The sequence below is a fragment of the Vipera berus genome (assembly GCF_964194415.1).
Source record: "Vipera berus genome assembly, chromosome: 6".
Lineage (NCBI taxonomy): Eukaryota > Metazoa > Chordata > Lepidosauria > Squamata > Viperidae > Vipera > Vipera berus.
Genome location: NC_138208.1, coordinates 58,469,897 through 58,480,038, shown reverse-complemented (window position 1 = coordinate 58,480,038; position 10,142 = coordinate 58,469,897). Strand labels below are relative to the sequence as shown.

The 10,142-nt window shown below is 37.6% G+C and overlaps 1 protein-coding gene across 1 annotated transcript; it reads right to left on the bottom strand.

Annotated features, from left to right (window-relative positions):
* Positions 1 to 6,316: 6,316 nt before the first annotated feature.
* APOLD1 (apolipoprotein L domain containing 1) lies at positions 6,317 to 10,120 on the bottom strand (the record flags this gene model as incomplete). The annotated part of the gene is made up of 2 exons (XM_081330434.1): positions 10,092 to 10,120; positions 6,317 to 7,015 (listed from the first exon to the last, which is right to left on the bottom strand). The coding sequence occupies exon 2, from the start codon at positions 7,010 to 7,012 to the stop codon at positions 6,317 to 6,319; it is 696 nt and encodes a 231-aa protein (XP_081186560.1). The 5' UTR covers positions 7,013 to 7,015; positions 10,092 to 10,120.
* Positions 10,121 to 10,142: the final 22 nt, after the last annotated feature.

Below are 10,142 nucleotides of genomic sequence, written 5' to 3'. Positions count from 1 at the left end.
TACCTAAGCAGAAATTGTGCCTATCGCACAAAAGGAGACATTTAGCAGCATTACTTGTACGTTGTGTTTTATTAATTTAGAAGCCATACTTTCATGTATTACACAACAATTCTCTCTACTCCCAAATTCAGATCTCTCATGTCACCAGTAATCATGCTGTGCAGGGAGTTCACATAGGCTAAAACATATCAGGAATTGTATCCATAGCATGAATGAACTTTCCCAGTTAATGGTGGGGGGAGGGCAGAACCCATCCTAGCTACGTGCATGACCACTGGAGAATTATGACGTATCTGCATCATCTGTTGCTGGTATCTCACAGTGCCATATCCTCTTGTCTAAAAGCAGGAAATGTGCTAAGCAATCCAAACAAACTTACAGTGTGTAACTGCAAGAGAGTCCAAGCATCACAGTTGCTATATAGTTATAAATAATAGTCACAATTTTTAAGTTATAAATATGATTTATTTTTGTTGCATTTCTGCAATTATCATATACACTTGCCAGATAACAATATTTGCAAACAAAAAACAGAAATTGAAGTGGTAACATATACAGTGACTAAACATCCACCAACCATTCATGGATTATCATTATTTAAAAAGGAGACCCACACAGTCACCTGGCAGCCTTATCTGTAGGGGTTTTTTCCCCCTATTTCCCATTTTTCTTAATCTTTCTACTTAAATAATGTTTCTGGTTTCTCTACTGACACGTAATGGTGAGAGAGAAGTTCCCTGAGGATGGGCTCCAGTATGAGTTCCAAAGGTTGGAAAATTAAATCTGATCCCAGTGACCGAAGCAGATTGGATCCTGCAACATTATCATGGGACACATATACTTGCCTTCATTTCTGGTTTTTCTGTTCCACAACATCCACCTTTCTTTTGAGTTTTTCTTCCTTCTCTTCCTTCCCTAAAAAATTTGCAGGCCTGCAGAAATTAGGTCTGCTTTAGACATTTCTACATGCCAGTGTAAACTGCTTGTCATATGTTCTGCCCTTTTTATAACTTTGGAATCTTTTCTTAATAATATTTTATTTTCCAATTTTACATTTAAGTATTTAAAAAGCAACATGGTGGCAGGGTTAATCAATAGTTCGATAACAAAATCTTTAGTACAAAACTCAAGTTATAACATCAAATATTTCCTCTCTTTTTCCCTTAACATTTACTGTCTCATATTTAAGCTAACATAGTTGTTATTATATCAACTCAGTAAAAACATCATTATTACATTTATCAATAAAATTTTACCATATACATATCTTAATTATTTCTTACATTCAATCTTCATAAACAATCCATATCCTATTATTAATTTTTCCCAATTTTTAGTTTCCATCAATATTCAAATTTAACCTTTGATATTTATGATTTTCAGGCTTTAGGTAACCAAGATTTCCCTCTCAATTCATAACAAAATCTAATATCCAAAATACACATTTTATCTATTTAAATATAATCTTGTTCTATTTTCTAAAAGTTATCTATTTCCCACCGTATTAAATCATCTACTTAATAATACAATATCCCCTTTAATAAATCAAAACCATTGTATATATTGCCTGAGTTAATCAATAAATCAAACATATTCATATTTTTTTTTCTGTTAGGTCCCCATGATTTCCCTGATATGTTTATCTTCCATTCAATCTGTTCTTTCTCAAATTTCTCATGATTTATATAGAAATTCTTTTCCATTTTTAGTGTTGTCGCTCCCTTTTCTGGATTTTCCATTAACTGTATTTGTTGATCATTTGAGTCCTCTGTCTTAATATTTGATTGTTCTACTTCTTCTGTTACCTTCTGTATTGTTAGTTCTTTCATTGTAGTCAAAGTTTGGGTTTGTGTATCTAAGTCGGCATCTTGTTCTTTTATGTTAGGTCTTATTTTATCACAAGCTGAAAGAATGGTTTCATGTACTGTATTGCTTTCAACATGCAAAGATTCTTTTCCTGGTCTTCATCCATCTCTTTCATGTCTTTATAAATAGTCTTTATAATAGAAGTCGTTTGTCAAGCAAGATTTTATAGTCTAAGGTATTTCATCATCTCATATAGTAACCAATATTCCTCAAGTAAAGTGATAAGAAGGCAATTCCCCACATATAACTCTGAAAGTCAGTAAAGGTTTACATTCATAGTTCAAGTAGGCCAGTAATGCCGCCCAGCTGTTCTCTTAAAACCGAGTTTCTCACAGGTAGTGCCAGGGTCAGAAGACTCTTATCTATGGTCTGGGCTTCAAGTCAAGTCTCTTTTAGGAAATAACAAGTTGTAATATCAAACTTTGCCACAAGGTGTCACCAATGCCGTTTAAGGTTTTTTTAAGTCCAAAATTTTTATAATCCTTTTTTCCAATTTTATTTCTTTTTTGTAAATAAAAGCAAAAGTCTCCAATAAAAGTAGGAAAATACAGTGTGACATCAGAAATATATCTTTGTTAGGATTCTAGATCAGTGATACATGTTTCCCTTCTCAGGTTTTTGGTTCACATTTGCTTGTTCAGTAGCACTCTGTGTCTTCTTCAGTTGTTTGAAAATACAAAGCACAGAAGGGAGATAAATACATGATTCTGTTCTGCTCATTCTCATTTTTCATTAGTGGTGAAAGTTTATAGTGAAACTGTAACCCCTCTAGGGCCATCATTGACTGCATTAGATCACAACCATCTCCCTCCCTCAAAGTGTATGACATTAACATAATATGTGTAGCTGCTGCAAATTTAATCAGCTGACCAATGCAGCATTTTGTTTAACAAATGTGAATCAGGCTGCTTGGTTAGTAGTCATCTGGAAATCCTAGGGCAGGCGTAGGGAACCTTAGCTCTTTTATGACTCGTGGACTTCAACTCCCAGAATTCCTAAGGTAGCATAGCTGGCTCAGGAATTCTGGGAGTTGAAGTCCACGAGTCATAAAAGAGCCAAGGTTGCCAACCCTGTCCTAGGGCTACGAGATCTGGACTTCAAGAATCTAGACAGCGGCAAAGAGATGCAGAAAACATTAGCTCTCTGATTTTATCTAGTAGTCATGTTGAGTTTTGCAACTCAGGTCCATTAGCTCCAGGAGTTTACAGATCACAGTATTCTGGATCTATATTTTAGCCACAGTACTATATCGGTATCAGAAGCTTCTGCTTAGTATGTGGTAGTATAGCTTAGTATTACTTCCATATATTGCAGTTAGACCACCATTTGGGAATTCATTTTGTGTATTATTCGAATAAATCATAATATGATGCATTTGGACAAAAGGTCACACTTGGTAATAATAATAATAATAATAATAATAATAATAATAATAATAATAATAATAATAATAATAATAATAATAATAATAATAATAATAATGTTGTTGTTGTTGGAAGGGACCTTGGAGGTCATCTAGTCCAACCCCCTGCTAAGGCAGGAAACCCTATACCATTTCAGGCAAATGGCTGTCCAGTCTCTTCTTAAAAACCTCCAGTGTTGGAGCATTCACCACCTCTGGAGGCAGGTTGTTCCACTGGTTAATTGTTCTAACTGTCAGGAAGTTTCTCCTTAGTTCTAGGTTGCTTCTCTCCTTGACTAGTTTCCATCCGTTGCTTCTTGTCCTGCTTTCAGGTGCTTTGGAGAATAGCTTGACTCCCTCTTCTTTGTGGCAGCCCCTGAGATATTGGAACACTGCAACATGTCACCCCTAACCCTTCTCTTCATTAAACTACATATACCCAATTCCAGCAACCGTTCCCTATGTTTTAGCCTCCAGTCCCCCAATCCTCTTTGTTGCTCTTCTCTGTTCCCTTTCTAGAGTTTCAACATCTTTTTTACATTGTGGTGACCAAAACTGGATGCAGTATTCTAGGTGTGGCCTTACCAAGGCATTGTAAGTGGTATTAGTACTTCACGTGATCTTGACTCTATCCCTCTGTAATGCAGCCTAGCACTGTGTTGGCTTTTTTGGCAGCTGCAGCACACTGCTGGCTGATATTGAAGTGTTTGTCTACTAGGACTCCGAGATCTCTCTCACAGTTTTAAGTTTATAATAAGTGTGCTCAGAACAAGATGTGTAGAAGAGCAGAAGGGAGCTTAGACTAAAAGAACTAGGATCATAATATTATTACCACTGATAATTTCTGCTGAATTTGTATATTTAAAGATGAAGAAAATAATGCCAGTTATCATAATTATTTTTTCCAAACATCCTGAATCTATTGAGATGTTTAGAGAGTTGCTATTTCTGAAGTAAATTTTTCAAGAATTGTGGAGAAATAATATAAATAACAGATAACTAAATTATTTCGTACTTGTTCTAATTTTTATACTGCATTAGGATTCTGTAGAATGTGTTTCTTGATTTTATAAATGAATGAAATAACCCAGAGATCATAATGGGCACATCTTCCTTTCCCACAAAGACAGACAGGCAAAGAATATGTCAGATTTGCTATGCTATCTTCACACAACATACCTTATACCAGACCTGTCAAACACAAGGCCCAGGGGCCAGATCCGGCCCATGAAGTGGTTTCATGCGGCCCGCGAAGCCATCCTGGAAACAGTGAGGGAACGGCCCCCACTGCCTTGGCCCTGGCCCAGAGACCCTCCTTCTGCCAGAGACCCTCAGATCTGTCCCAGTCCTGCCCAGGCCCGCATAGGCACCCTTGATGCGAATGATGTAGAGCTGGCCACGCCCACCCAGTAGGCCATACGCACTCTAGCCACGCCCACCCAGTAGGCCACGCCCACCCAGGCCATACCCACCCGGCCCCCTGAGGGCAACCGCAATGCTGATGTGGCCCTCAGTGAAATTGAGTTTGACACCCCTGCCTTATACTCACATACTTTGGCTCTCATGCATTTACATTCCTTCATTGCCATCATTAAGGAACTTGAGAATTCCCAAGGTACTCCTTAGTAATACATAAAGAAATGGGAAACATCACATTATCTTTGGTTTTGACAGCCTGATGGCTTACTCCTCATTATTTATAAGCCCAGGCTGTGTCTTTGGACACATATGACTGAATGCTCCCCAATAGAAAATAAAATCCTTGCCTAAAAAGGCAGGCTTTCAGGAAAACTATGTCATGTTGTGAGCTCTTGTTTTTATTTGTAGAGACAGGAGAAATAATTCAATTGCATAAAACTTAGACCTGCTCTGTAAAATGGTATAGCTCAAAACACAATATCTGGGTGAGAATTAAGCTTATATGTATACCTGGAAACATTTTCTCATTCTTCTGACATACACGTATGGTCATTTTTGCCTTTTTTCTCCTTTCTTTTTTAGGGAGTCTGATCCCAAATTTATCACATCCCAGGGAATAATTTCCAGTACCACATGCAAAAGTTTACAGAGCTGACATCCACTTGTAGGGATAATGGGGGTGGGGTGGGTTGTATTACTACTAGATTTGGGCTGCAAATCTTCAGATGACCCCATCTGATGTCCAGATTTGGGAGCTCTATTACTATGAAATTATTTGCATGAATATTTACAGAAGTGTGAAGATGTTCTGTAACATGTGCACAAATCAGTCCCAAATTATTCTTAATTGTTCCATCAAGACATATGAATCTTACAGTTTCTTGTATGTTAAATGAATTTCAGACATAATAAGATCGTGGAAGGTGTTCATTATAGTATCCAATTATAAAGCAACTCAACCTTTCTGTTATCTTTTGATCCTAGCATGCCTTTTTCTTTGTTAAAGAAATGGAAAGAAGAAAAAGAAAGAAAAATACATGGCTAACTGGCTTTTCCATTGTGAAAAAGTTCAGAAATATTTAGGCTTTGCTTATCTGTCTCTTTCTCACAGTTCAACAGGTTTTGGACTTGCCAAACATTTTTGTCCATCCTAGCATGTTCCATCATGACCCCTTGAGCATTCAAATACAATTACTGTCAGAGCTTTGAAAATTATTCCCACCTATTTTTTTTCTACTATTGTGAAACATTAATTGAAATTTCATGTGTGAAGGAAACTTCAGCTTACTGTGCTATCATTCAATCAGATTTTTGGAAAACGTTTCCTGCCTAGAAAACCTAAGTATGGTGCTTTGTGACAAACATCTTCCCTTGAAATGTGCTGAAAGTATAGACTACAACTGATATAACCATGGCTTCTATATGTTATGTTAATTATCAAAAAATAAAACAAAATAGAAGGGTGCAGAGAATTGCAGATCCTAGGAAATGTGTAGTGAAAATTCCTGGGTACATAAAATACTAATTTTAAATCACAGTACTGGTATTTAGCACTTTTATGCCCAAGTTTATTTTTTTCCCAAGAAGACTTGGTGTTACTGCAGAGTCATTCTGACCCTTGATCCCATGTCAACATTCTAATCCTTTTGTCTTCCAAGAACACGCTTTCCTTCTTTCTAAAAGCTTGCAGATTTCATCCATGTGTCTTGCACAGGCTTCTAGGTTTTCTGCCAGTTTCTGGATTTTTGCCCTAAGTAGAGTATAGCTCACTTTTGTCACCTCTTCTTTGTGCTCAGGCACCAGAAAGCCATGAGGACCACAGAACACCAGGAAGCAGGCAGAATTATAAAGGGCAATAGAAGCATTTTTCTCAGTCTGCAATAAGAAAGGATCGGTGGGATTCCAACTGCGGTGCAGGAACTCCAAGCAATTCATTGTTTCCTTCATCTGATTGTGACAAGCCAGGGCAATCTTTTTTATTCTTTTCACCTCCTTGGAGTTACAGAGCACTAAAGAAAGGTCTGAAGTCATGGAAACAGCCCCTCCTGTAGCCGCCACTCCTAAACCCACCCCAGAAGCCAAGAGGGAGGCTCCTAAAGTTGCAGGGCTCAAGGACAGCCCCACTATGGCCATAATTGCTCCTGCAGCACTTAAAGAATTTCCCGTTAGATATGCAATAAGAGAACATCTGTTCAGTTTACTGAGTCTCTGTAATATCTCTTGGAGTTTCTTGATGTAGTTGCACAGCCGGCTTTGCTGATCAAGCAGTGTGTTGTAGAAGCAACATGTAGGATCAAAACTGAAGGGGAAAGCACCATACTCCATAATCTTCATGGAAGAGAAGGGAAAATAAAAGAAGGTCACTAAGAACGGCAATCTCATACATTAACCAAGAGACATACAGCTGTATCTGGAATCCTAAACAAAGTTTTCCCTGCCCAGGAATTCTGAGAATTGTCATCCTAATATATGTAGAGGGCAGCAACTTGGCAGTTTGCTTTTAACCCATTCTACAAAACCATATCTTTTCTTCTGTCTTAATTTGAGGTTCAAGCCCTTCCCCCATAGTTCCTGATTGCTCCAAGACTTTTTGTTGCTTTTGGTATAGCCCTCTAAAATAATTCCTAAAATCTTGGCAAGCTTTCCCATGAAAATTTTCATGGACTATCTTTTGTAGCATCCTTTAAGAGCTACGAGACGATTACACTCTCTTGTAAATCACCAGAAAGAGAAGCATACATCCCCAAATGAAAGTAAAGATAATCTATTTTAGTCTTCAGCTTTCACATGTACATACTGTATGATTTTCCCCCACTATTGAAAACACTTCATCTATCCTTGACTCGGCAGAAAACTATACAGGAATCAAATTTGCTACCTCCCAGTATCAATCTCTATGTTATCTTTATTTACTTATCTTTCTGTCTCTGCCACTCACCTCATATCTCAAACATAATGGATGAAGATTAACTGTTTATCATAACTTTGAGGTTACCCTTGGACAGTATTGGAATAAAAGAGTGGGGAATATATTTTAACACTAGTATAGCTAAGATTGACTTAAAATTGTCTCATTCATAGGCTAAGAACAAAATGAAAATGATATTATGGTGACCCAGCACAAGTGCAAAGGAAGAAATGTAATAGATAAGGATCTTAATGTGATGTTGAATTATATTCCTAAAATATAGAATTTTATCTTCTCATTAAAAGTTTTGGCCTTTTCAAGCTTGGAGCACAGCAAAATGATAATTTTAGGTAACTTTTAGGAAAGTCTACTTTCCTGATTTTAAGAAATGGATTCAGGATACAAGTTTGATTTCAAAAGGTTTCTATGTTTAAAAATGAGGAGGTGGTTCAGTATGTCTCCATGTCAGTTATATTTAATGATAAGCCTAAGGACTGAATTATTATTTTTATCATAATCTGTTGTTATATAATTTTTTCTCTTTTAGTTTTGGTCACATTCAGTGTATAATCACTATCTTTTAAAAATTAGGGCGGTAGTTTTATATATTTCACTATTAAAACATAACTTTTTTTAAAAAAAAATTCTCTTCAGCTTCCCTCCCAAGTCAAAGACAGTAAATTGCAGGCCAAGCCATCATTACATTGCAGCAGATTTTCTGGATACCTTTGAATGACAATTTAACATAAAGTGGAATAATAATGAGAACCAGTTTAGTAATGGTTAAGGCACAAGGCTAAAAACTGGGGAATTACGAATTCTAGTCCTGTCTTAGGCATCAAGCCAGCAGGTGATCTTGGGCCATTTGCTTTTCTCAACCCTAGGAAGGAAGAAAAGGCAAACCACTTCCAAAACTCTGGCCAAGAAAACTGCAGGGATTAGTTTCAGCAGTCGCCAGGAGTCAACACTAACTAGAAAAGGAGAAGAATCACTGACTTGGTCCCATTAAATTATGTGAAAAGGGTTAAAAGTTAGCATTCTTTTTAAGTAAAGGTAAATTATTTTATAGAGAAGGAAGGATAGAAGTGTCTACCATAAAATGTTCAAAAAGTTTTCAAAGTGAAAAAGTAATAATTCCACCTACCATCGTTTTCTCTCAGACCAGTGTTCTTATGAATGATTCTCACGCAGTTTTGGGACCAGCTTTATTTATACTTCCCACAACCCCCTTTGCTCCAGTGGGATTGCTTTGCGTCAGACCAGAAATCTGTCATTTCCTGGCACCCCTACCCATTATCCTTCCCCTGGAGACTTCAGAAGGATATGACACTGAACACTGGCTATGGAGACAAGTGCCTCTCCTGTTAAGATTCAGGAAACCATCTTTATACTGTTTGTTCTAAAATACATCTACACACACTCACAAACACACACACTACCGTTCCTGACTCTAATCAAATGTGGTCATTTCCCAAAGAGAGAACTCTACCCTTCCTCTTCTTGAAATAACTGGTAACATCATACTTTCATTTTATGGGACTCTGTGCCTTCCAGGCAGGTGACTGAGCCAGTAGAATCTTTTCATAAAATACAAGATGATCTCATCCAATCTTCCAGATTACTTGAATTCTGTGTCTTTTGTAAAGGAAAAAACATGTCACGGGAATGCTGCTTTGATTGCCTGGGATACACCAGATTCAGAGTTCTCCAGTTTTCAAAAATGCATATAGGCATCTATTGTATCCACCCTTGCAAAATTTCAAAAAACCTTTGATAACTTTCCTCAACAAAGGAGCAAACGTAGTGGTCATGAGATCAGAGGATTCATCCACTTATTGTTAACTATCTAAAACATTCTTGGAGACTGCTTGGACACGTCCCTGCAATTTTATTGGGCGAGATTTTTCAAAAGTGGTTTGCCATTGCCTCCTTCCTAGGGCTGAGAGAAAGTGGTCCAAATTTCCACCAGTTGGCTTTGTACCCAAGATGGGACGGTCTGCTGGTTTCTAACCTGATGCCTTAAGCACTACACCAAACTGGCTGTAGCTAAAACATAGAAAAAGAAACAGCAAGAATGAATGAGCAACTTTTAGTGCAGGGAAGTAAGAAATGGATCTCCGTTGGGACCAATGCTTGCTAATGTTCAGAATGGATTTTGGCTTAAGGATAAGCAGTGAGCTGCCTACGTCTGTGGATGATACCCAATTTTTCAGTGCTCTGAAAAGCAAGAAGTTAGTATAGTGGTATGTGGGAATAACCTTTAGAGACAGAAGGAAGAGCTGTAGATTGGATGATCATCATGTAGATAGTCCTTGACTTAGGGTCAGTCACTTAGCAATCTTTTGAAGCTGTGACAGATCCCTCCCCCCTAAAAATGGTTCCAATGGCCTATTCCCCCTCCCTGCCACGGTCCTGTGACTGCACTTCAGATACTCAGCAATTGGACTGCATTTAGGGCCATTTGCATCATTTCACAGTCATGTGACCACAATTTACCTCATTTTTGCTGAAAACTGTTTTTTCCTCCAGACACCAGGCATGTCTTTT